General features: G+C 35.2%; 1 protein-coding gene across 1 annotated transcript in view; it reads left to right on the plus strand.

Moving 5' to 3' along the window:
• The window catches only part of CEP128 (centrosomal protein 128), a 419931-nt gene that overhangs the window by 75840 nt on the left and 316652 nt on the right, over window positions 1–27439 (plus strand). The window contains exons 9-10 of the mRNA XM_024736316.1: window positions 18654–18740; window positions 26687–26761. Coding sequence (XP_024592084.1) covers window positions 18654–18740; window positions 26687–26761 — 162 coding nt within the window. The remainder of the gene's footprint in view (window positions 1–18653; window positions 18741–26686; window positions 26762–27439) is intronic.

Consider the following 27439-nt stretch of genomic DNA (forward strand, 5'->3'; position numbering starts at 1 on the left):
TTTTTCTCCTTCTTCTGCAAAGATGGCCTTTTTTCTTTTCACTGTTCAGTTTCTGGTAATATATACTATGTGAGGTGAGGTTTTTAGTCTCAGATTATTACTGTTAATTACCATTTCTTGATGTATTGTTGCTTTTAATTGTACTTGTTTGGAGAATTTTTTATTTCTAGCATTTAACATAGTAGGCTCTTAATAAATATTTGTTGAATTCTTTAAGTAGTGACCGTACTGATGCATTGGTTTTTTAAATAAATTTATCTATCTATTTATTTATATTTTTGGCTGCGTTGGGTCTTCGTTGCTGTGCACGGGCTTTCTCTAGTTGCAGCGAGCAGGGGCTACTCTTCATCGCGGTGCATGGTCTTCTCATTGTGGTGGCTTTTCTTGCTGAGGAGCACGGGCTCTAGGTGCGTGGGCTTCAGTAGTTGTGGCTCACAGGCTCTAGAGCGCAGGCTCAGTAGTTGTGCCACACGGGCTTAGTTGCTCCGCAGCATGTGGGATCTTCCTGGACCAGGGCTCAAACCTGTGTCCCCTGCACTGGCAGGCAGGTTGTTAACCACTATGCCACCAGGGAAGACCCTGATGCATTGTTTTGATTCAGTGTTTAACTAGTTTTGTTTCTCATATGGTTGTTTTCTTTTAACATTTGCATTTAGTATAAAAAGTATTTTTTATATTTAATTTAAATAAATGCATAACTAAATGTGTTCCTATCATAAATGCTTGTACAAACAGCCTCTTTTTTTAAATGCATCTTTATTTATTTATTTGCTTGGCTCATTTTTTCCCTGTTTCTTCCCCTCTGTTCTTTTCACCATCAATCACTACCCCTACTCCCTAAAATAAAAAGAACTAGTGTAAACAGCCTGGGATATCCCTTTATATATTTCTTTGTGCTCTTAATTATCCTGGACAGATACGTATAAACTATTAATATATACACCTTTGTGTGTATATATATATATATATATATATATATATATAGGGGCTTTTTTTGGTATGTTTTTATTTTAATAAAAACCGATGACATTGTATATACATTTCTGCATCTTGCTTTCTTCTCTCATCAATACTCTCTGGAAATTCCTCCAACTAGCTGATGTTGTTCCAACTTAATCTTTTATTACCATGGACAGATCTTTTATTATAATAGATGTTACCAGATTATTTTTCCAAATAGTTCTAACTCTCCACGTTTCTGTCAGCAAAATGGCTGAGAGTGGCCCTTTTCCCCGCATTCCTCCCGTTAATAGTGGTTATAATTCTTTTTAATTTTTGCCAAGCTGATGAGGATTAAGTGTTAACTCATTTTTATGTTTATTTGCATTTCCTATTAGTGAATTTGAACATCTTTTCACAGATTTGCTGGCAGTTTTCATTTGTGCCTATACAGATGGCCTGTTTATAAATTTTGCTCATTTAAAAATACTGGATTATTTGAGTTTTCTTCCAGGAATTTAACTTTTTTAATGGCAGAAAGAAGGAGTCTTAAGTTATTTCTTATGTGACTGATGAGTTGCCTCAGCATCCTTTCTGAATAATGCCTTCTTTTCCCTCTGTTTTAAATGCCTTCTGCTTTACAGTGTTGCATGATATCTGTCTGAGTTCTATGTGCTTTGATCTGTTTGTCTATCCCTGAGCTGATAACATGTTGTCTCCATTATTAGAACTTTCATTATAATTTGGTAAATGATAATGAAAGTCTCTTGTCATGTTCCATGAAAAATTCTGGGGCATTTTGATTGTAATTGTATTAGATATGTAGATTAATTTGAAGAGAAGGTGTTTTCTAATGTTCTTCAGTAATGTTTTATAATTGTCTTATAACAATCTCATACATCTTAGACTTATTCCTTGGTACCTTATGGTTTTTCTTTTTAATTGTGTGTGGGGGATATTTTCTTTTATTGCGACTCTGATTGGTTATTTGTAGTATACAGGAGGGCAGTTGGTTTCGTATGTGCCTCTTTTATCCAGCATTTTTGCTTAATGATCTTATTAGCTCTTATAATTTGTTAGTAGCTTTACTGTCAGTAGCTTTACTGACATATCCTGTCAGTATTGTCTACTGTGTAGCTAATCATATCATTTGAAATTAAAGGCAATTTAATTTCTTTCCTTATAATTCCTCTTTTGTTGTGGTTTTATTGCACTGGCTAGAAACTCAAATGCAATGTTGAATATAAGCAAAGATAGCAAGAATCCTTGTTTTACTCTGATATTTATAGAAATGCTTCTAAAGTGTTAACCTTATGGTTTGGTGTTTGCTCCTGGTTTTGAGTGCTATCCTTTATCAGATAGAGAATATTGCCCTCTATTTGTAGGTTGCCAAGAGAGGTTGATTTTTAAAAAAACCATGAATGGGTTGTGAAATTTATCAAATATTCTTGCTGCTGTCTTTCTCTTTAAATATTTAAATACATTTGACTCTATCAGTAGATGCTGAGCTCTCCTTGCATTCCTGAGAGCTTTATTTGGCCATAATATATTATTTTTTTGTACATTGCTGAATTAATTTCCTTGTCTTTTCTTTAGTATGTTTATATTTATGTTTATGATTGAGATCAGTTGTATGTTCTTTGCATTACCTTTTTTGGTTTTGAAAGCAAGGTTACATTAATCTCGTAAAATGAATTAGATAGATTCCTTCTTTTTCTCTTCCCTGGCTGTTTAAGAGAAGGATTGTTTATTTCTTGAATGTGTGTTAAAATTCACTCATGTAATCATTGGTACCTGTTGTCTTCTTGGTGGCTGAGATTTTCAACTTCTTCAGTATTTTTTGGTTTATATCAATATAACCTTTTTATTTTTTAAGTCAGTTTGGTAATTATTCCTGATTTTTCTTTTCTTTTTTTTTTTGTGGTACGTGGGCCTCTTACTGTTGTGGCCTCTCCTGTTGCGGAGCACAGGCTCCGGACGTGCAGGCTCAGCGGTCATGGCTCACGGGCCTAGCTGCTCCGCGGCATGTGGGATCTTCCCGGACCGGGGTACGAACCCGTGTCCCCTGCATTGGCAGGCGGACTCCTAACTACTGCGCCACGAGGGAAGCCCTCCTGATTTGATAAGTTATCCATTTTGTTGTGTTTTGATATTTAAAGAAGCATTCATAAGCCCTGCTATATTATTTTTTCAATCTGGTACTGAAGCTGTGTATCCTTTCTCTTTAATATTAGTTATTTTTTCTCTTTTTCTTTATTAGTCTTACTAGACATGATTATTTTATTAGTTTTCGTTTTGACTAGCTTTGTTTATTACTTCATCAACTTCCGCCTTTAATGCTATTACTTTTTTTCTGATTTTTCATTTTTAGGATTGCTGTTTTATTTTTCAGATTTGCAAGTTAAATAATTGACTTGTCTGTTTTTTAAAATAAATGCTGTAAATTCATGAACAAATTACCCTGTGTTTTGAGATGCTATTATTTTATGATAGTTTATTTCTAAATTTCATAATTTCTATTATGGTTTCTTCTATAATTCAAGACTTAGGAGTGCCTTTTGGAATTTTCAAATATGTATGTATGCTTAATTTTTAACTTTTTACAATTTATCTTTAAATTCCTTTGAAATTTGTTGAAAATTCCCATTTGGCTTAGTACCATTGTTGGTTACTTGGTATTTTATGAGTAAAATAATTAAACATTTTCTGTTTTTTTTTTTTAATGTTTATGTGTGACGCTACAAATTTTTCTAAGAAATACATATTCCAGGCACAGTGATTTCCTCTTATTGTCTTATTCGACCATTTTTCTTCTGATTGTCAGTGTAACTTATCCTTTTTCATCCTTCAGGTTTAATTGCCACCTCTTCAGAGAAAACTTTCCTGCCCCCTTTTCTAAAATAGCCCCTTTCTGCCCCGTTGTTCCTTGTCATTGTCATGTTACTTTATTTTTTAATAGTACTTTACATCACCTATAGTTGTGATTTGTTTACTTATGTTATTGTGTGTCTTCTCATACAGCATAACTACTTAGGTTACTGTATTGAATAGCTCTTCCTCCACTGGCAGGAACTTCATCCATCATGCCTGTTTCTGGGGCTGTGGTATGGTGTTTATCACACCACAGACATTCTGTGAATAGTCGTTGGAAAATGAAGGCTGCTTTCAAATGTAAATAACCACTTAGCTGCATATAATGTTCTTGGTAAAAAAAAAAAAGTTTTCTTTCAAAGGTTTGTATACATTTCTGTATTATTCTGTGGATCTTATTCTTGCAGAGCAGGAAGTGCAAATCAACAAATTTTAACTTCTTTGTTAAAAGAAGATTTAAACCAAATCCCACATTCTTCAAGAATTCAGACAATCACAGTTAAGTTTTAAATATTTCAACTTTATAAAAACATTTTGTTATAGTAGGTTACTGTTTTTTCAAATTATGTCAAAAATTTAGGACAGCTAGATTTCTGCTCTCTTTGTGTCTAGCAGACAAAGTTAGAAAAAGAATTAGAGCTGCACAGATACATGAAATCTAAAAGTAAGACCTCTTGAAATAATTATGGATTTCTGAAACCATGTTAATTCAGCTGTGTGGATGTAGATAAATGACACTTTATGGAATTTTCCCATTATGGGTCAATAGCTAGTGCTGATTGACTTGGGTTTGGGGACATTGCAAATAATGGACAGAAAAGACTTTTTAAGAGACTTTGCAGATACAGTTTTTTCTTTTGTAATTTTCAAGACGTGTGTAAGGAAAGTTCTTTTAAGGTTTTTCACATAATTTGCATTACATGTTTCAAATTTTGATGATAAAAATCATAGGATAAATACTTAGTATGAATGAATTAGTACATGTTTTTGACCACTAGTCGTCAGTATTGAACCATCGGTTGTGACCCTGCAGGCATTGTTTATTAAAGTTGCTAAACTTTGTTGAAAAATGCTTATAATATATACACATACCTCATCTCCTAGGGCTCCCTGAAAATACACTTGGCCACAGATATTGCAACTTGAAAAATCTAATTATTTAACTATTGCTATTTGAAAACTTAAATTTGAAATGGTGTTGCTTTCTACTGTTGAAAAATAAAATATGACGTGGAGTATTACATATTAAGACATCTGTTATATTTAACACTAAAACTGTCATTTCTATGCCTTTTGGTCAGAGTTTTTTTGAGGCTTTCTATTCAGGGTTATAATTCCTTTCTTCCTCTCTCTCTCCCTCCTGCTGAGGAAAAATCTTTTTATGTGTAGTAAAACAAAGACTACAATTTGATATGAGAGTTTATTCCACTGGAATCATATAGTCTTATGCCATTTACCACATTTCATATTTCTAAGCTATACAGAAGTATACCAAAGACACGTTCTCTAAATTTTTATATTATATAGATCTAAAACACTTTTCCCTAGTTATCATTTTCTTCTCCTTAATAATCATTGCCTTTGCACCCTGTTGTCTACTCACCCCAGTTATATTCATTTTCCACTGACGTTCTAATGCTGTTTGTTCTTCGTCTGGCTAATCTTGTTTGTTTTTCTTTACTTGTTAGGAAAGCATTTTTTTTTTTAGCTCTGTCATGACTCATTGCATTTCTAGTGAATTTACATTTTTATTCAGTACCCTGGATCCTTTTTTTCTTTCTTTCTTTCTTCCTTCCTTCCTCCCTCTCCCTCCCTCCCTTTCTTTCTTTCTTTTCTTCCTTCCTCCCTTCCTTCCTTCCTCTCTTCCTTCCTTCCTTTCTTCCTTCTTTTCTCTCTCTTTTTTTATACTGCAGCTGTAGTTTTATTTATTGCTCAAGAAAAGAGAAACTGCTTAGGTTTTTCTAACATACCCTTGCCCATATTATGATCAGGTTAGAACAGTATTTGCAGCTGTAACCTTATTATGTAGTTTTTTGGTGGGCCTCATATGGCAGTGAGAAAAAGTTACGCCTTTTCATGTTTATTTTCTGAGGTTGAGAACCTGAAGTGCTGCTCACCAGTATCAGTCTTGGATGGGGATCAAGTCAGAGTGATTCTGTGATTCAGAGCCACAAAGCCTGGGCAGACTTGATCTCTGGAGCTCCATTTCCTGATCCTTCCCCTCCTGACTTGTGAACTTGTATAGAAGTTGCTAAACCTTACCTCTTTGTGTGGTTCATCTTAATAAGTAGCTCATATGATTTATTTCTTTTTAAAAAGATGGCTACTTATCTTGATAGTAAAATAATTTTAGTTTTATATGAAAAATTTTTTGTGTTTCTTTTATGTCCTCGCCGTCTCTGTTTATTCCGTTCTTCACATCCAGTTCATCATTAAATTATGTCAGCTCTATCTAGAAAATATTTTAATTGATAACAACTCACTCCTTTTATCACTTCTACTCTCATTTATCATCCCGTGACTCTTGTCTCCTGCCTGGGCTAGTGGAGTAGCCTCCTTGCTTCCATTCTTACTTCCCTGCAGTCTTTTCCCCATAGAATCAGATAATGCCACTTCTTTCTTCAAAACCCTTCAGTGCTTTCTTTATCACATTCAGGATGAAATCTAAAATCTTCAGCCTAAAAGGCCCCTCTGAGGTGGTCCCTGCCTGCCATCTTACTCTGATTCTGTCATTCTTCCACTTGCCTACTCTAGGCCAACTACACTCGCCTGGCTTTTCCATGGGCATGTCAGGCACCCTCTTGCTTCTGGACATTTGTACTTTCCATTCCCAGAGCCAGGGATTTTCTACTCTGAAAACAGTTGCATTGCTTATGCCCTCCTATCACTCAGAGCTCTGCTTCAGAAAAGCCTTATTAGTTATTCTACATAATACACCCCTTCTTCACTCCTGAGCCCCTTACACTGCTGTATTTTTTTTCTTTATAACACTTCTCCTTACTTGTCATCTGTCAGCTATCTGTCCCCCTGAGCAGAATGCAGGCTTTATGAAGGTAGGCACTTAGTCTGTTTTGCTCATTGCTGTATCTCCAGCACTTAGAACAGTGCCTGGCATAGGTCTAGTAAGTGTTTCTTGAAGGAATGAATGTTATATGCTATGTTGTCAGAACTATTCACAGTGAAATATTCATTTGGCCAATACCCTCATGGACCTACCATGTGCCAGGTGCTGTGCTGGGGACTAGGGATTTAAAAACACTTAAAATGATGTATTGCTCTTTAGGGCTCTCAGTTTAGTTGGGAAAATAGAAATGTTAACAGTCATTGTAATTCAATAAGTGTGTTATTTCAGCTTTGCATAGACTCTAGACTAGCCCGTACAGGAAATAGTTACCCCTTCTCTGCCCTTTGGAAAATTTGGGTGAAAGAGATTGTGCATTTTCAAATCATTTTAGGCAGTTCTTTTATGAATGTGATTCTACCCCGTGGCTTATTGCTACTTGATAAGCACTTTACCAATCTGTGGCTGAAATACTAATTTAAATTCTGATCCACTATACTTTTGATTCACAACATAGCTCTTTGTCTTATTTTATGCCATGCTATTTTCTTCTCTCTTTTATGTTTGTTATCTGTGGATTAGTTTTTTCTTTGCAAGGTTAGAGTAAATACTTTTTTTCTGTAAGGTTGTGAAAAATCTATTAATGTCAACATGCTGAAAGAAAGGAAGTAGATGGAAACAAATGACTGGATATTAGGGGATTTGTCTTTCACAGCTGGTTGAACACTATTTGGCACAGCTGGAAATGCGCAAGTCCCAGACATATCGTGTTCTTTAGTCTTCTTCCTTAGTCTTTTCCTTGATTTCCCCCCCCTTGCCTCACATGCCCACCCACTTATTTAACATAAAGTCTATTTTATTAGGCTTTGATCATTTAGATGACAACAAAACACTTTATTCTTTGTGTGGAAAGTATTTTTTTCCCTGAACTTCTTACAGAAGTTGGAAGAGATCTTAGATGTTGTCTCTTTCAACCTTGTACTCATCCAGTACTTGAATTTCCATTCACAGTGCAAACTTCCTGCATGGTTTGTGGATATTAAGGGCAAGTCTCCACAAGCCATACTATCTTTTTCATATTGGGAAATATTGAGAATAATCGCTAGCTGGATTAAAGAATGTTCCATTTTGATACTGTTTTTCAGGGGCCTACTGTTTAATATTGATAAAACAAAAGCTGAACATTTAGAAATGTATTCCACATCAGAGAAGAGGTAACATGTCAACTGTTAGCCTGCTGGTTAAGGCCTTTGGATTCCTTTGAAGGGTGCAGTTCTGTGAGAGGATGTGTGTATGTAAGTTGTCCTGAAATTCTTATAGTCTCATTTCTATATAATTAACACTCATGTCATGTCTTGTTAGGCTTTTTACTTTATAAAAAAAAATTACCTAAGGCTTTTAATCATTACATGCTTGTAATGTACTTTCTATCCTCTTTCACCTCCCCATTTCAACTTTCTCCAAAATTCTCCCACGTATACTAACTTACATTTTCTTATTATTCAAGTGTTTTCGAATAGTGTGCATTTTTCAGAGTGTCTTTCTGGGTTGATCACTTTGCTTGTAGTTTCCTTGGTCCTACCCTCATTGAAGTTAGTCCTCATACAATTTTTTTTCTCTCTTTTTTTTTTTTCCTGCTTATTTGCTCTCGGTTCTCGAAGAGTTACTACTTATTCTATTAGGGCCATTATGGTCTCTGACTCATTTTTTGTTTCACCTGTTCTTTCAGCATATGCGTAGGAGTTCTTATAAAGCATCTTGAATTCTCATTGGAAATAGTTGAGATTTACATTATAGATAAATACATTGCTTCTGTGAGTTGCATTTAAATCTGGCACATATTTTATGTTCATACTACATATGATTAGATCTCAAAGTATTGTTTAATCACATTTCTTTTCCTATGTGTGCATATTTTTTCTTGCCAATATTGTCATTGTAAATTATAACAAATAAGGCTAGCATGAGACTGTGTGAGTCCCTTTGTGTAGGGACTGTATGAAAATAGACATTTAATTCTGTTAATGCTATGATGATGATGAAAAATGTTTGTGCTCTTGTTGACTGAACAGCTGTCTGACAATAGACTGAGATTTTCTGAGTGCAGGACTTGTTTAATTTCTACTTTATGCTTTTCTTGAAGAGTGGAATGTTTCTATCTATGTTTTCAGCAAACTTATCCTAGACCATCTGTTTATAAAGCCCTATTTCCGTCATTATCAATTAATATTTATTGGGTAACTACTGAGTGCATAGTAATATTGTGCAAACAAAGATGACTTTGCTACAAATAGGCTTATTCATAGATTTGGTACTGTTTTATTTTGATTAGAAAAAAGCAAAAGAAACAACCCCCTCTCCCCCAAAATCCAAAGGCGTAAAATAATACCCTCTAACTCTGAACAATGAAAGATGTTGTATATTTACAGGACATTCTGCTCAAATACATATAAAACTTGAGAAATTCTAAATTAAATTTCCATAATTATCTATGATCTTCTGTTTGTCAACAATTCTAACTCCGTGGTCCTGCATTTAGAAAGTCAAATGAAGTATCATATTGCTCTGGGATTTCTAATAAAACTATGAGTCTCTTTTTTGAGAGGAAACTACTCAGATAAAAACAGACCCTCCACTAAGAGTGGTTGCTTTTTGATTTTGAAGGAAATCCTGGAAAGTGTACTTGTTGGGCTCACATTTAACTTTACTTGCAAGATTTTTATTAAGTAAAAGATTGCATAAAAATACAATCCATTCCAGTAAAAGCAATGGCATTTAGGAGAATAATACTCATTACCATTGTTGCTTTTGAATTAAAGAAGTCAAAGGACTTATATGTCTTTTCAGCATACCAACTTTGTAGGCAATAATTAAGGTTTTGTCTTGCAGATTGGCAAATTTAATAACGTTTGAAGAACGAAATCCTGACACTAGTCAATAGGGGTTTTACTTTTGCGTTATTTTTATAGTCATGGTAATGGATTTTCGCTGATTCATCCATGGTCTCTGGCCTGCTTAGTCTTCCATGTGGCCTTTGGCTAAGGTTTAGGGTAAAGGCTATGGCCATGGAAGAGAGCAAAGGGAATTGGTTCTCGTAGTGATTGAACCCATGGCCTTGGCTGGCTTCACTGGCACAGGGTACCCTAACCAGTCACAGACTCCATAAATATGGATGTAGTGGAACCAATAAGTTTATTTATTTATCAGGGAACATAGGTCAGTAATATGTGCTCATCTGTTCTACCACAATAATTCCTATAAAGCTTTTTGGATTCCTGAAATAATGATCACCTTATCATAAGAAGAAGGAGGGAAAAAAAAAAAAAGAAAAAGACATCTAGGCCCTTCTCAAAGAGAAGCTTTGAGTTTTATGTTTCAAAACCTCAGGTATCTTTAAAGAACATTATTCAGGATTACACTTACCATCAGAAGTAATACCAATGTACTTAACTACTGATAAATCTTACTTAACCACATGATACCTGATATTACTCTACTCTTTGCAAAACAAGGATGGTTGCAACTTGTGACTCTACTCACTATGTGCTTACCACTTCCATCTGGAAAATACACATAGTTCACCTGGCAGCAAGTCTTTAGAATCCCTCCCTTTGATATCCCCAAAATCTGTATGGTGTCATAATGGTGATGATCAATATTGGATTCTCTTCGGACTTCTGTCACGCAGTTCTACTTTCACTTATTAAAGTGTTTTAAAATCGTAGATGTTGGTATGGAATTTTTGTTCCTTGGTATTGCCTGAAAAATAAATTTCTTTGAATAATTTAAGTAGCAATCACTTAGCTATTTCTGAGATATTGGTTCAGGGATTTAGAATATGAATGTATTGTTTTCTGCCTTGAAAAGAAACTTAATTTTTTGTTTTGTTTTGTTTTGGTTTTTGTTGGCACAGATAATCCCCAACTGGATGAACTTAAAGGCTAAAATTTTCCATGACTTTAGCTAGTTTTCATGTGGGAGGAATCTCTAACTTGATTTAGGAAAAAACAAAATTTAGAAATTCACAGAACTTGACAGAAATAAAATCTATGTTAATTTAAATGAGTAGTATTAGTTATGAGCAATAAAATCCTGCTGTATTATGTGTATATATTCCTTTTCAAAATGCGTATTTTTCTATTGATGTTTGGTTTTGGAGCTGTGATTTAGGTTTACAGAAGAGAATTTTGGAAATGGACACCAGATTTTTATATTAAAAAAAAATTCCAGTTAAGTCAGGTTCCAATTACAGTGTTTTATACATACTGAGTACTTAGTAATGTTTTTCCTTGATTTGAAATATAACATGTCCTTAAGGCTATTTAAGTTTTTAAAATACATAAACATAGACAACTTATAACTTCAGTTTATAGCTTATGTGGTCTAATTTGGATCAGAATATCACTATATTGTGAAGCTTAAAATATTTGCTGAATTTTATTTTGTACCTACATGAAGAATGATTATAAAATAGATGACTGTGAAGTCATGAAAAGACATAGAGGAAGCTTAAAGGCATATTACTAAGTGAAAGAAGCTAATTTGAAAAGATCACATACTGTAGGATTTCGACTGCATGACATTCTGGAAAAAAAATATGGAGATAGTAAAAACATCATTGGTTACCAGGAGATGGGGTAGGAAGGGGAGAGGTGAATAGGTGGAGCACAGAGGATTTTTAGGACAGTGAAAATACTCTGTATGATACTATAATGATGAATACATGTCATTACACATTTGACCAACCCATAGAATGTTCAACAGCAAGAGTGAACCCTGTGTAAACCATGGACTTTGGGTGATTATGATGCATCAATTTAGGTTCATCACTTGTAACAAAGGTGGAGGTTTTGTTGGAGGATGTTGATAATGGGGGAGGTTATGCATGTGTGTGGGCTGAGTGTATATGGGAACTGTCTGTACCTTCCTCTCAATTTTGCTGTGAACTTAAAACTGCTCTAAAAAAATAGTCTTTAAAAAAATAATATATATATATGTATATACATATATATATATTAAGAGCAAGTATTTTTATAATTCTCAGTAACATGACTTTCATTCTTTGTTACGGGAACAATATGACTTAAAAGTTTGTACCTTTAATATAATATTACAGACCTATTGTTCAATATGAGCACAGACTTGTTTTTCTATAGTCCTGTTGGTTTACCAGTGAATCATCAACATATTCTTGCCCTTGTGACCAAAGGCATGCAATTGTAGTGCTGCTGAGTGATTAGGATAAGACAGGATAGCTTATGTTCATAATTTTTTTTGTTGTTTTGGAAATTTCAGTGGCCTGTGTGGGTGTTAACATGTGACCTTTATTTCATTCCAGCTCCATCATTCTTACCCAAGCTTGCTGGTCCATTTAAAGTAGACAAAGGGCCTTTAATTCCCTATTTGTTCTACATTTTTGAGTGTGTTATTTTTTAGAGCCTCTTGATAAACATGCCTATTGTCAAAGTTGTGGCAGTTTTTATGGTCAGATGAGAGGTCTACAAACATTTTCTTTTTCTCCTTTCCCTTACTCTTTAAAAGGAGAGGCTGTATTTTTTTAATTATATTTGTGAGAATTCCAAATCGTCTACCTCTAAAGAACTGCAGTAGTACAAGACTCAATATGTTAGTCTTTTTAATGGAAATAGGCACACTTAAGGAAAAGAAGAAAAATTGTTGTTATTAGAAATTTAAATGTGCTCCAGGGACCCTCTATTAAGGCTCAGTGTTGTTGCTGTGATCTTAAATGTGTAAAAGACAATCTGAATCCAGGAGCAGGCCACATGATAGCTTTATAGCTGAACTGCTTTAAGAAAAAAACAAGCTTTAAAGGGCAAAATAACATAGTAATAGAAATTCATTGGCATGTGATTTTTTCCCTCTTTTTATAGCTGCTTTTACTGGGTCAGTTTTAATATAATTCTAAATTGTTTGATCTAAGTCAAATGGAAAAGAAATCCAGCGCAGCCTTACACACTTAAAAAAGGTAGTAAATGAGTTAAAGTTTGTTATAAGATTTGAAGAAATGACTTGTAATTTTGATTTAGTTAATTTTAAAACTATTTCTCATTGACTGTTATCTGTGTTTCCGAAATTTAAAGTGCATTATATTTACTTGGTCTTAAGAGTTAGATTTTCTTTCTTTGTCTTTCGTTTTAAACTAGATAATATAGAAAATGGGTTCAGTGTTCTGGGCTAGAATATTGCTTGTGTGTTGTTTACTGGCTTATGTTGTATAGGTAGGTTTAATGTTAATAGGTGTGGGCTTCCCTGGTGGTGCAGTGGTTGAGAGTCCGCCTGCCGATGCAGGGGACACGGGTTCGTGCCCCGGTCCGGGAGGATCCCACATGCCGCGGAGCGGCTGGGCCCGTGAGCCATGGCCGCTGAGCCTGCGCGTCCAGTGCCTGTGCTCCACAACGGGAGAGGCCACAGCAGTGAGAGGCCCGCGTACCGCAAAAAAAAAAAAAAAAAGTTAATAGGTGTGTTATAGGTTGTTTAAAGTTTGATTTTTCTAAATGATAAGGTGGAAATATAGTAATTTGCTTTGGGTTGCTCCTCAGTACCTGAATTTTGTTCCTCTGCTGAAAATAATAGAATTTAAGTTCTTATTGCCTCAATTTCCCAAGACTTACATATCCTTAGAGTATTAGCTACAGTAGAGACATATATTATTTTGGAAAAGTGATATTATAAATAACTGGTCAGCTGTACAAGGTGGAAAGTTCAGAGGAAAGGAAATTTTATCGCAAAATCTTAGATATCCAAGAGAATCAGAGGTTCTTTTATTCAACAGCTCATACATGGAAATTCAAATTTAAAATAAAATAGTTGACTTTCAGAAGAACTATGTTTTTATAGGGCATAATTCCATGTACTAGAAAACACAGTTTGATTAAAGTTCAGCTTGTTGATTTTTATTCCTTTCACATCAAGTAAAATTACTAATATTTATACTAATTATAAGAAATGAATATTAAATATCTATTAGTATGAGAAAGAAAATAATTATTTCTCAACTGCCCTTTAAGGGGAATGGATCCTGGTAACAGGTCTTTTCTTTGTGTGGTGAGGAAAATGGGGTACTGGGCATGGTGATCAGTGTCAGCATTCAAAATTGAGAACTGGAATAGAGGCACACTGCTCGGCGTAACTCGGGGAGGGAGATTTAGAAGCCTGTTGGGAAGGCCCAGAAGGTGCAAAGAAACTGAACAGTGAAGCTGAAGAAGATGTAGGGAAACGGGGGAAGGAGAATTCCTGGTTAGTGGAGTAGTCCAGGAGAGTTAGGATTATATAGAGACTTGATGAGTGTACTCCATCCACCGATACAGTCTTACGTAAATTCTACATCACTCATTAATGTTTTTGGTGTAAGTAGGTTATCTGGAGGTGAATGCAAAGGGGTTCAGCGTTCTACTTAGTGGTGAGCACTGGGCTATGAGTTAACTTACTAGGAGTCTGGGTTGCATTAGGCATAAGGTTTGATGGGGGAAAAGTTTGTAGGCCAAAGAAGTACTGATAATGTTATAGTTGGTCTGATTTTGAGCTAAAATTGGTGGGTAAAACTTTAAGGATACTTGCATAGCCTCAAATTATCTACCAAAATATTTGTTCATTACTTTAGTGATTTTAACATAGTTCTACATATTCTTTGATATTCCCCTCTGGGAGGTAGAACTTAATTCTTCTCCCTTTGAGTGTGGGCTGGACTTAATGACTTGCTTCTAACAGAGTCTGGAAAGGAAAGAATACTAACTTTATGGCAGGAAGATTTGGCAGACACCACACTACCGTAATCAAGCTATCAAGGTTAACATCACTAGTCCTGAGTCATGTTGATAACACATACCCACCGGTGTGATGCATTGAGAACGGCTTACCTCTGTGGTATTCTGTTCCCAAATTTATGAGCTTTGTCTAATCATGAGAAGACATCAGAAAAACCCAAATTGAGGGACAGTCTACAAAATACCTGGCTTGAAGATACCTGAAATATTTTCGAAAATGTTGAAATCATAAAAGCAAGGAAAGATTGAGAAACTTTCCCAGATTGGAGGAGACTAAAGAGACAAGCTGCTCTGAAGTATCTTGGAACAAAAAAGAACATTTGATAGTTGAGTAAAGTCTGTAGCTGTTGGTTTTGTAACAGTGTTAACATCTTAGTTTCAATAAATTTACCTTGGTTATGGAAGATGTTACTTTTTGGGGAAGCTAAGTGAAAAGTATATGGGAACTCTGAGCTGTCTTTACAACTGTTCTGTAAATCTGGATTATTTAAAAAATAAAAAAACTTAAACCTATTCAGAGGATTTTTTTCTAAGGAAAAGACTAAAATGATGACTTTGAAAACAGGAAAGGATTATTAACTCTTTGACTTAAATCCCCAAGTAAATATTTATTTTCCAACATCACTACACCGTAATAATTGTTTTTACAGAAAGAAAGACAGCTTGGTGCTTGAGAAAATAATGGTGGTTAAGAAAGATGGGAGAAATCTGGAAAACTTTCATATATGTGATGAACAGAATTGGCCAATTGCAAAGTGAAGTTGTTATTCAGAAATTATAAAGGGATATTTATTCATCCATTCGATAACATATGTTTACCACCTAAAACGTGTCAAGTATTGTGTTAGAGTTAAAATATGATCATGACAGATGAGGTCCCTGGCCTTCTGAAGCTTACACCTTAGTGACACCAAATCTTTTATATTACTCTTTGGAAATGTAAACCTCTAGATAAACAACGATTATTTGTATGTCTATCTAAGTAAAAATAAGCATATAAATGAATTAAGCACATTTTAATAGACTTAATCAAAATAAAGTATGTAAACACTTGGGAAATGTTAATAGGTCTTTCTTGTTTTTTTGACGTAAAATGTAATAGGATTTTTAAAATGTAAGTTTTGGAACTCATGAGAAAGGGACAGAAATGGATTAATTCCAGTTAGTAAAATGGAAAAATTTCTTCACTGGAGAATTTTTGGGGTTTAAATTCTTAGTAAGTTAAACTCCTAGAGTTGCAGCATGCAGTTAAGTCAAGTTTTAAAAGCTTAGCAGGTGACTCCTTCTGTTTCTCGTACCTCAGTAAGCAGAGGACACAGGTGGAAACAACTTGGAACATGAAGAGATGTACAGAATCACACTGGAAGGATCTTAGCAGCTACTGTTTGAAGGTTGCAGAGTCTTCCAAGGTAGATTTTGAATTTGGCTTTGGAAGTGAATGGCTCTTATATTTGGGACAAGCCCACCTTGTTTGAAGTTGCTTATGGCCTTAAGTGATGTCACCGGGTTTGGGTGAGCCTTCACTGCATACTCATTTGGAGTGGCTTCTGCCCAGGAGTTTGAATCCAGAATGGGAGGCTGACTATTTACAGTTTGATGAAACTTATCAACTGCCTGAGGAAGTCTTCCTCATAATCTCCTCTCTGTGGAAAAACCCAGGCTGGTTTTTAGTTCAATGAAAAAATATTGACTGAATCCATGAACCTTGAAAAAATAGTATTTTGTTTGTTTAAAAAACAGCAGCATGCTTTCTACAGTAACTTACTTCTAGACCAGCACTAGATTAAGTTTTAGAGAACCTGCAAATATATATTTGGTATGAAGAATATACTTGGCAATAAAAGGTGTATGACATAACTGGAAAAAAAATATTGAAAAGATAACCAGTTAAGTTTAACTCATTAAAGAAAAACAGGTGACAGGGCTAGGTTGAATGATGATGTTGAGGAATAAGATAGTTCAAATATTGTAAAATGAATTGATGAAAAGTACAGCAACAATTCATATCTTTTTAAAAAATAGTTCTCCCTCCTTCCCTCTCCCTCTTCCTCTCCCTCTCTGTCACAGAAACACACACACACACACACATATTAGGTGGAGTTAGACCGAGGAAGCATGGGAAAAATGAAGATGCCAGCAGTAATTTTCAAGTTTCTAGGATAATTTCGTTCAGGAAAAATTTATAAACACATCCCACCAGCCAAAACTGAATAGATTATACATACTTAAGTAAATATTATTACAAATTCCACTTAGGCTACAGTAAAGAACAAATAATAAACATCAAAACCATTTGATAGCTACCTGAAAAGCATTATGTTTTGTAATACTTTATCAGTTGTTAACAATTTAGTAATCGTAATAGTTGTCTTTTATTGTATATTTTAATGCTTTACAAGTATAAAATTATTTAGTCTTCATATCCACCCTATAAGCTTGATATTGTTTCAACGTGGAGAGGCAGTGCCATTCAATGGTTAAGAGGCACACAGCCTGAGTCTATGTCCTGACTCTGTCACGACCTTGGTGAATGACCTTGGGCAAGTTATTCAACTCCTTGTAGCCCCAACTTCCCTCTTAATAAAATGGACTTAATGGGCTTCCCTGGTGGTGCCGTGGTTGAGAGTACACCTGCCGATGCAGGGGACACGGGTTCGTGCCCCGGTCTGGGAAGATCCCACATGCCACGGAGTGTCTAGACCCGTGAGCCATGGCCACTGAGCCTGCGCGTCCGGAGCCTGTGCTCCGCAACGGGAGAGGCCACAACAGTGAGAGGCCCGCGTACCGCAAAAAAAAAAAAAAGGACTTAATAATAACTCATGGAACCATCATAAAGGTTAAATGTATATATTCAATATATGTAATGTGTTTATTTTATATATGGAAGAAGAAGAAGAATGCCCGGACATAGTAAACACTATATTATTTATACTCAAATCAAAATTATTTTTATTTGATGGTGTCTCTCCGTGTTTTTACTCAATTGTTTTTTATTAGTGAGAGCAGGAGCCATGCAGAGGGAGCTGTAATCTCATGGGTAGTGGGGACATTGTTCTTTTATATATGCATATATATGCACTTTGGAAATATATGTTGGATATGTGAGTTAATGAAATTGGAGTATGATTGATTATACTTGCATCAAAACAGTTTTAACATGTTTTGCTGTTTGCCTAAAAATAGTTTTTCTATTGAGCATCATAGAACTTGTTGGAAAAGACTTCTGGAAATTTGGCTTTTCTCAACTTAGATGGCCTCTACACATACACCTTTTTAAGTCTAAATGCTAAGTGTCGAATTTTTTTTTTAAACAAATGGAATGTCTTTTAGATGTTATGAAAGATTGCTCTTAATATAAATTTTTTTCCTTAAGTTTAATTTTGTTTTAACATAGAAACAAACACTTATGTGGTTAACTTTTGAAATTTGTATTATCTTAAAGTTCCTTTTTTTCCAATTTATTAAAGAGAAAAATGTAGAAAAGAATGCTTTTCTTTGCTCTATGTGAAAGTATGGTTGAAGAGCAAGTTATATGTTGTGATAAAATGTCATGTATGTGATAATGATGCAGTAAGCATGTTTCTACCTTGATATTTTTTCAGAATTTGAAAAACTAGTGAACTGGTTTTAGGTATTATGTCAAAATTGTTGAGCTGATAATATAACTTTTAAATACTATTATTTCGGCAGGTAAAATTTGTTTGTTTCCAAGAAAACTCTTAGCTGTCTAAGCTCTCTAAATGTGTTACAGAATTCCTAAAGATGGGAAAAAGTGAAACTAAGTGGAACTTGATTAGGTAGATCGGGAAGTTGTTTATATTTGAGCCCCAATGAAATGATCTTATGACTTCAGTGAATGAGCAGGTTGTAATTCCTGTGTATATTTTGTACAATTCATAATCATCTTCCTCAGCCTTTTCTTAATAGATCCTAGTAATATCTTTCAGTTTTATATGTATTTTGGAATAATACTGATTTTCCCACGTCTTTCTTTCTAGGCATTGAAGAAACAAGAAGCTAAAGCAGAGGAGAATGAGGGAGTAGTGAAAAATAAGCTAAGACAAACTGAAACTGAAAAGAGTAAAGTAAGATTTTGAAAATTAACATTTTGTTTAAAGTTTTGAATTTTATTTAATTTATCTTTTTATACAGCAGTTTCGTATTACTTATCTATTTAATGCATATTGGCGTATATATGTCAATCCCAATCTCCCAATTCATCCCACCACAACCACCCCCCCTGCCATTATCCCCTTGGTGTCCATACGTTTGTTTTCTACATCTGTGTCTCAATTTCTGCCCTGCAAACTGGTTCATCTGTACCATTTTTCTACGTTCCACATATATGCGTTAATATGTATTTGTTTTTCTGACTTACTTCACTCTGTATGACAGTCTCTAGATCCATCCATGTCTCTACAGATGACCCAATTTTGTTCCTTTTTGTGGATGAATAATATTCCATTGTATATATGTACCACATCTTCTTTATCCATTCGTCTGTCGATGGGCATTTAGGTTGCTTCCATGACCTGGCAATCGTAAATAGTGCTGCAACGAACACTGTGGTGCATGTGTCTTTTTGAATTATGGTTTTCTCTGGGTATATGCCCAGTAGTGGGATTACTGGGTCATATGGTAATTCTATTTTTAGTTAATTTTAAGAAACCTCCATGCTGTTCTCCATAGTGGCTGTATCAATTTACATTCCCACCAACAGTGCAAGAGGGTCCCCTTTTCTCCACACCCTCTCCAGCATTTGTTGTTTGTAGATTTTCTATGATGCCCATTGTAACTGATGTGGGGTGATACCTCATTGTAGTTTTGATTTGCATTTCTCTAATAATTAGTGATGTTGAGCAGCTTTTCATGTGCTTCTTGGCCGTCTGTATGTCTTCTTTGGAGAACTGTCTATTTAGGTCTTCTGCCCATTTTTTGATTGGGTTGTTTGTTTTTTTAATATTGAGCTGCGTGAGCTGTTTATATATTTTGGAGGTTAATCCTTTGTCCATTGCTTCATTTGCAAATATTTTCTCCCATTCTGAGGTTTGTCTTTTCATCTTGTTTGTAGTTTCCTTTGCTGTGCAAAAGCTTTTAAGTTTCATTAGGTCCCATTTGTTTATTTTTGTTTTTATTTCCATTACTCTAGGAAGTAGATCAAAAAAGATCTTGCTGTGATTTATGTCAGAGAGTGTTCTTCCTATGGTTTCCTCTAAGAGTTTTATAGTGTCCGGTCTTACATTTAGGTCTTTAATCCATTTTGAGTTTATTTTTGTGTATGGTGTTAGGGAATGTTCTAATTTCATTCTTTTACATGCAGCTGTCCAGTTTTCCCAGCACCACTTATTGAAGAGACTGTCTTTTCTCCATTGTATATCCTTGCCTCCTTTGTCATAGATTCGTTGACCATAGGTGTGTGGGTTTATCTCTGGGCTTTCTATCCTGTTCCACTGAACAATATTTCTGTTTTTCTGCCAGTACCATATTCTCTTGATTACTGTAGCTTGGTAGTATAATGAAGTCAGGGAGTATGACTCCTCCAGCTCCGTTTTTTTCCTTCAAGACTGCTTTGGCTATTCGGGGTCTTTTGTGTTTCCAAACAAATTTTAAGATTTTTTGTTCTAGTTTTGTAAAAAATGACACTGGTAAGTTGATAGGGATTACATTGAAACTGTAGATTGCTTTGGGTAGTATAGTCATTGTCACAATATTGATTCTTCCAATCCAAGAACATGGTATATCTCTCTGTTTGTGTCATCTTTGATTTATTTCATCAGTGTCGTATAGTTTTCTGAATACAGGTCTTTTACCTCCTTTAGTAGGTTTATTCCTAGGTATTTTATTCTTTTTGTTGCAATGGTGAATGGGATTGTTTCCTTAATTTCTCATTCTGATCTTTTCTTGTTAGTGTATAGGAATGCAAGAGATTTCTGTGCATTAATTTTGTATCCTGCAACTTTACCAAATTCATTGGTTAGCTATAGTAGTTTTCTGGTGACATCTTTAGGATTGTCTATGTATAATATCATGTCATCTGCAAACAGTGACAGTTTTACTTCTTCTTTTCCCATTTGGATTCCTTTTATTTCTTTTTCTTCTCTGATTGCTGTGGTGGTCAGGACTTCCAAAACTATATTAAATAATAGTGGTGAGAGTGGACATCGTTATCTTTTTCCTGATCTTAGAGGGAGTGCTTTCAGTTTTTCACCATTGAAGATGATGTTTGCTAAGGGTTTGTCATATATGGCATTTATTATGTTGAGGTAGGTTCCCTCTGTGCCCACCTTCTGGAGAGTTTTTATCATAAATGGGTGTTGGATTTTGTCAAAAGCTTTTTCTGAATCTGTTGAGATGATCATATCGTTTTTATTCTTCAATTTTTTAATATGGTGTTTCACATTGATTGATTTGTGTGTATTGAGGAATCCTTGCATCCCTGGGATATATTCCACTTGATCATGGTGTATGATCTTTCAGTGTGTTTGTTAGTATTTTGCTGAGGATTTTTGCTTCGATGTTCATCAGTGATATTGGTCTGTAACTTTATTTTTTTGTAGTATCTTTGTCTGGTTTTGGTATTAGGGTGGTGGTGGCCTCATAGAATGAGTTTGGGAGCATTCCTTCCTCTGAAATTTTTTGGAAGAGGTTGAGAAGGATGGGTGTTAGCTGTTCTCTAAATACTTGGTAGAATTCACCTGTGAAGCCATCTGGTCCTGGACTTTTGTTTGTTGGAAGATTTTTAGTCACAGTTTCAATTTCATTACTTGTGATTGCTCTGTTCATCTTTTCTATTTCTTCCTGGTTCACTCTAGGAAGGTTATGCCTTTCTAAGAATTTGTCCATTTCTTCCAGGTTGTCCATTTTATTGGCATAGAGTTACTTGTAGTAGCTTTTCATGATGCTTTGTATCTCTGTTGTGTCTGTTCTGACTTCTCCTTTTTTATTTCTAATTTTATTGATTTGAGTCCTCTCCCTCTTTCTTGATGAGTCTGGCTAATGGTTTATCAGTTTTATTTATCTTCTCAAAGAAACAGCTTTTAGTTTTATTGATCTTTGCTATTGTTTTGTTTGTTCCTATTTCATTTATTTCTGCTGTGATCTTTATGATTTCTTTCCTTCTGCTAACTTTGGGTTTTGTTTGTTCGTCTTTCTCTAGTTCCTTTAGGTGTAAGGTTAGATTATTTATTTGAGATGTTTCTTGTCTCTTGAGGTAGGCTTGTATAGGTGTATACTTCCCTCTTAGAACTGCTTTTGCTGCATCCCATAGGTTTTGGATCGTCGTGTTTTCATTGTAATTTGTCTCTAGGTAGTTTTCGATTTCCTCTTTGCTTTCTTCAGTGATCTCTTGGTTATTTAGTATCATACTGTTTAGCCTCCATGTGTTTGTGTATTTTACTTTGTTCCCCCTGTAATTGATTTCTAATCTCATAGTGTTGTGGTTCTAAAAGATGCTTGATATGATTTCAGTTTTCTTACATTTATTGAGGTTTGATTTGTGACCCAAGATGTGATCTATTCTGGAGGATGTTCCATGCGCACTTGAGAAGAAAGTGTATTCTGTTGTTTTTGGATGGAATGTCCTCTAAATATCAATTAAATTTATCAGGTCTATCGTGTCATTTAAAGCTTGTGTTTCCTTATGAATTTTCTGTCTGGTTGACCTGTCCATCGGCGTAAGTGAGGTGTTAAAGTCCTCCACTGTTATTGTGTTACTGTCGATTTCCTCTCTTAGAGCTGTTAGCAGTTGCCTTATGTATTGAGGTGCTCCTATGCTGGGTGCATATATATTTATAATTATTATATCTTCTTCTTGGATTGATCCCTTGATCATTATGTAGTGTCCTTCCTTGTCTCTTGTAACATTCTTTATTTTAAAGTCTATTTTATCTGATATGATTATTGCTACTCCAGCTTTCTTTTGATTTCCATTTGCATGGAATATCTTTTTCCGTCCCCTCACTTTCATTCTGTATGTGTCCCTAGGTCTGAAGTGGGTCTCTTGTAGACATCATATATATGGGTCTTGTTTTTGTATCCTTTCAGTGAGCCTGTGTCTTTTGGTTGGAGCATTTAATCCATTCACGTTTAAGGTAATTATTGATATGTATGTTCCTATTACCATTTTCTTAATTGTTATGGGTTTGTTTTTGTAGGTCCTTTTCTTCTCTTGTTTTTCCCACTTAGAGAAGTTCCTTTAGCATGTGTTGTAGAGCTGGTTTGGTGGTGCTGAATTCTCTTAGCTTTTGCTTGTCTGTAAAGCTTTTGATTTCTCTGTCGAATCTGAATGAGATCCTTGCTGGGTAGAGTAATCTTGGTTGTAGGTTCTTCCCTTTCTTCACTATAAATATATCATGCCACTCCCTTCGGGCTTGTAGAGTTTCTGCTGAGAAATCAGCTGTTAACCTTATGGGAGTTCCGTTGTATGTTGCCATTTTTCCCTTGCTGCTTTCAGTAATTTTTCTTTGTCTTTAATTTTTACCAGTTTGATTACTGTGTGTCTTGGCATGTTTATTCTTGGATTTATCCTACCTGGGACTCTCTGTGCTCCCTGGACTTGGGTGGCTATTTCCTTTCCCATGTTAGGGAAGTGTTCGACCATAATCTCTTCAAATATTTTCTCGGGTCCTTTCTGTGTCTCGCTTCTCCTTCGTGGTCCCCTATAATGCGAATGTTGTTGCATTTAATGTTGTCCCAGAGGTCTCTTAGGCTGTCTGCATTTCTTTTCATTCTTTTTTCTTTATTCTGTTCTGTGGCAGTGAATTCTACCATTCTGTCTTCCAGGTCACTTATCCGTTTTCTGCCTCAGTTATACTGCTGTTGATTCCTTCTATTGTAGTTTTCATTTCAGTTATTGTGTTGTTCATCCCTGTTTGATTGTTCTTTAATTCTTCTAGATCTTTGTTAAACATTTCTTGCATCTTCTTGATCTTTGCCCCCATTCTTTTTCTGAGGTCCTGGATCATCTTCACTCTCATTATTCTGAATACTTTTTCTGGAAGGTTGCTTTTCTCCACTTCATTTAGTTGTTTTTCTGGGGTTTTATCTTGCTCCTTCATCTGGTACAAAGTACTCTGCCTTTTCATCTTGTCTATCTTTCTGTGAATGTGTTTTCCTTCCACAGGGTCAGAATTGTAGTTCTTCTTGCTTCTGCTGTCTCCCCTTTGAAAATTAACTTTTCAAGTGTAATGCTGTTTGGGGCCAGTGATATTCAGTGAGTACCTTGGAAAGTGTCCCTGAGGTTTTTTGTTAGAGTGCAGTGAAGCCTTTATGTTTTGATGTGGAGTCACTTGGCTTGAGGGCTCTGCCACTCTCTGCTACTTGCTCTTGGAAACATACACAGGTAGTTCGCTACCTTCTCTCCTGGCCACTCTCCTTTTCTAGAGGTGAATTAAACTTGACCATTCTTTGCTGGAGAACGTTTAAAGAGGTTGACTTTACGGTAGGGTTGGGAAAGACCTGTTTTTTAAAGGTTGAATATTTTGTATTTATTCATTTTTGTTATAGAAGATAGGAACAGTTACCAGCCTAGTTCCAAAAAATCCTCTATTCTCATTAAATATTAAGTATCTTTGATATGAATTCATGTCTGTGAGGCTATAGAGCGTAGCATTTTAGAGCTAGAAAGTAACTCAGAGGCCAAACAACTCTCTTCAGTTTGCAAATGAGTAGATTAAAGGCCAAGCCCAAGGTAATGAATGATAAAGTGAAATTTTGCTTCTGCTATAATGTTCTTTACTCTGTATTGCCTTTTCTATTTACCCTTACCTCCTTTATTTTATTTCACCAACCTATGTAAAGTTGCATGATGCGTCCCTGCTGTCTTTACGGTGGTAAGCAAGGTACATCAGGTCATCACGTTTGCTCTTTGGGAGTTGTAGATGCTGATACTACCCAGGAAACATGACCAGTATGGACCCTGGTAGATTTTGAAACCATGTTGACTTCAGTGCGATTTCTTCCCTTTTTATTTATTTATAGAAACAAGAGAACAGGTCAGATAATATTTTGTGTGGATTCTCTGCTTCCACATGTACTTTATAGTTGACTTACAGTTGGCCCTTGAACAATGGGGGGTTAGGTGCCCTGACCCTCTGTGCAGTCAAAAATCCGAGTATAACATGTAGTCAGCTCTCCGTATTTGCAGTTTCTCTCTAGCCATGGTTTCACATATGTGAATTCAATCCTATAGTACTGTAGTATTTACGAGTGAAAAAAAATCTGTGTATAAGTGGACTTATGCAGTTCAAACCCATGTTGTTCAAGGGTCAACTGTACTTTTAAAAATATGTGATAGTTATTTTATGAGCTGCTGTACACTTTTAAAAAACTTATATAACTGTATGAAAAAATTATTTTGAAATAATAATAGATTCATAGGTGTTGCAAAACAAAAATGTACCATGGGCCAGTTATTCTCAGTGATAACATTTTCTGTAATTGCCATCCAACATCAAAACCTGGAAATTGACACTGTTGCAATGTACAGAGCTTATGCAGATTTCACCAGCTTTATGTGTATACTCATTTGTGTGTTAAGTGTGTGTTTGTGTGTGTGTACTTCTATGCAGTTTTATCTCATGAGTCTCAGTCTTATTGCCGCGATAGTCAAAATACAGAACTGTTCCATCACCACAGTGTTCCCTCATGCTACTCCTCAATAGTCACACCTTCCACATGTACAATTTCTGAAAGACTAATGTATAGATAGTAGTTTGTTCAAATGAAATGATAATTTAGGATAACTGTTACAAATCAAAGCACTTAATAACATCTTAATATAAATTTGTGATTTCACAAAACAACCTTACCCTTACAAAGTGCAAACATGTCCATCATATGTAAGCTGTGGATTTTTAACAAAAGTGTCCCATCTGTAGGGGAGGAAAAATAATTTTCCCTTTACCCTTCTAGGTTCTTTGGCTGGTATAATAATTAAATTGACATAAAACAGATTAACAGGAGAAAAACAAGTCTATTTTGTATGTATGGGAGCCCCATAAAAATATGAGACTCAAAGACAGCTAGGCAGTTGAGGCTTATCTACCATCCTGAACTAAGGCAAGGAATAGGGGCTTGGGGCTTCAAAGGGGAGGAACACAGTTCACAGGAAGATGAGAAGAGTATATGTATGGTAAACAAATGTTTGCCCTGCCGTGAAGAGGTCTTTCAGATATAGAAAGTTATCTTTGGTAACAGCTCTCTTTCTGGTACAGACCTCCTTTTTAAGTTTTTAAATGCAATTTAGGGGAAGGTAAAAAGCTTTTCCTGAGTCTGTTGGGTTTTGATTGCCATCAACTCAGAATAATACTTGTGCCAAGAGGCATATTTTGGAGTGGCATATTCTTCTCCCCTTCACATCCTGTTATATTTTTCAGCTTAAGGTAAGCGAAGCACGTTGACTTTGTAGGGTATTTAGTCACCTAACTGGCACATTTTCTGTGGATACTTACCTAATGGCAATATTATTAGGGAAATTTAAAATATCTTATTCTGATTAAAATTTTTAGAAATGTTAGGAATATTGGAAATATTAGGAATATAATAATATTAAGAATATAAAAAATAACCAGTTGGATGAAATATACTTTGAGTCATTGGGTCCCTGAAATTTTTATTCTAATTTTGTTCGTATGATACTGCATGTAGTAATTTAAAGAAAAAACTGCTTCAGAATTTACATTAAAATGATTTAGAACTGAAGGGATCTCAGATTATCTAATATAAAATCCTTAATTTAGAGGTGACAGAAAGGAGGCCTAAGAAAAAGAGATTTAAATGGGGGTCATAATTGAGATGGAACTGACTAGAGCCAAGACCTCCTGCAGTCTGGTCTGGTTCACTTTTTGTTATTTAATTACCATTATTTTAATGGGAGCATTGATATATGTTTATAGCAAGATATTTTTCCTTTTATGTTAGCTGTAAAAATCTGAAAACTTTTTCACTTTTCTCCTCTTAAACTGAGCCTGTAATAGTTTAGTTATTTTCTGCCCCATTGGACATTTTTCCTTATTCTTTGTTGAAACTCTAGCTTGAACAGGAATTGGAGCTATCTCGAAGGTTATTGAATCAGTCAGAAGGCAGCAGAGAAACACTTTTGCATCAGGTAAGTCTATGCAAGCTATGATAATCTGCTTTAAATTAAATCAGGATTGAGTCTCTTTCCCTATTAAATGTCTTTGTGAAAGGGAAAAAAACCTTAGATCTAGAAGTATTTTTCCTTAAGGAATGTATATTAACACACATAAGCAAAAGACGAAATCCTTTCAGGAAGATTCAGAGAAAGCCAATATAAAACACCAGCCCAGGTTCCCACTGTGACAGCATATCTTGCTGATTGCTTTTCCAGTTTAGGAATTATCTCTCTTAGCATAGCCAGTGTAAAAGTGAGACCGGATGTGTAAGATAAAATTTTCCCACGAGCTTAATTTTATTCAAGGAGACGTTAGAGAGTGAAGGCGGAAGTAAAATACATAAAACAAACCTTGCATGTTCAAGTTACTTTGAATGCATCACTGTCTTATATTCACATTTTCAAGCTGCTACCTGCCCTACTTCCTTTTAACCAGAGATAAGGCTTAATTTTAAAGCATAACATTTTGCAGCCCATTAGCCGATAGGAGTTTGGTGCTTCTGATATCTAAAGTTCAGTAACTTGAAATAGCCATTTTATACACATTTGGGTAAAGGCATGTGGGTTTCTAACTACCTTTCTGCCTGTGTTTAATATAAATTGCAATTGTAACTTCCTCTGTTTTGAGGTGTGGCTTACATAACTCACTAC

The sequence above is a fragment of the Neophocaena asiaeorientalis genome, unplaced genomic scaffold (genome assembly GCF_003031525.2).
Source record: "Neophocaena asiaeorientalis asiaeorientalis breed wild unplaced genomic scaffold, Neophocaena_asiaeorientalis_V1.1 scaffold152, whole genome shotgun sequence".
Taxonomy (NCBI): domain Eukaryota; kingdom Metazoa; phylum Chordata; class Mammalia; order Artiodactyla; family Phocoenidae; genus Neophocaena; species Neophocaena asiaeorientalis.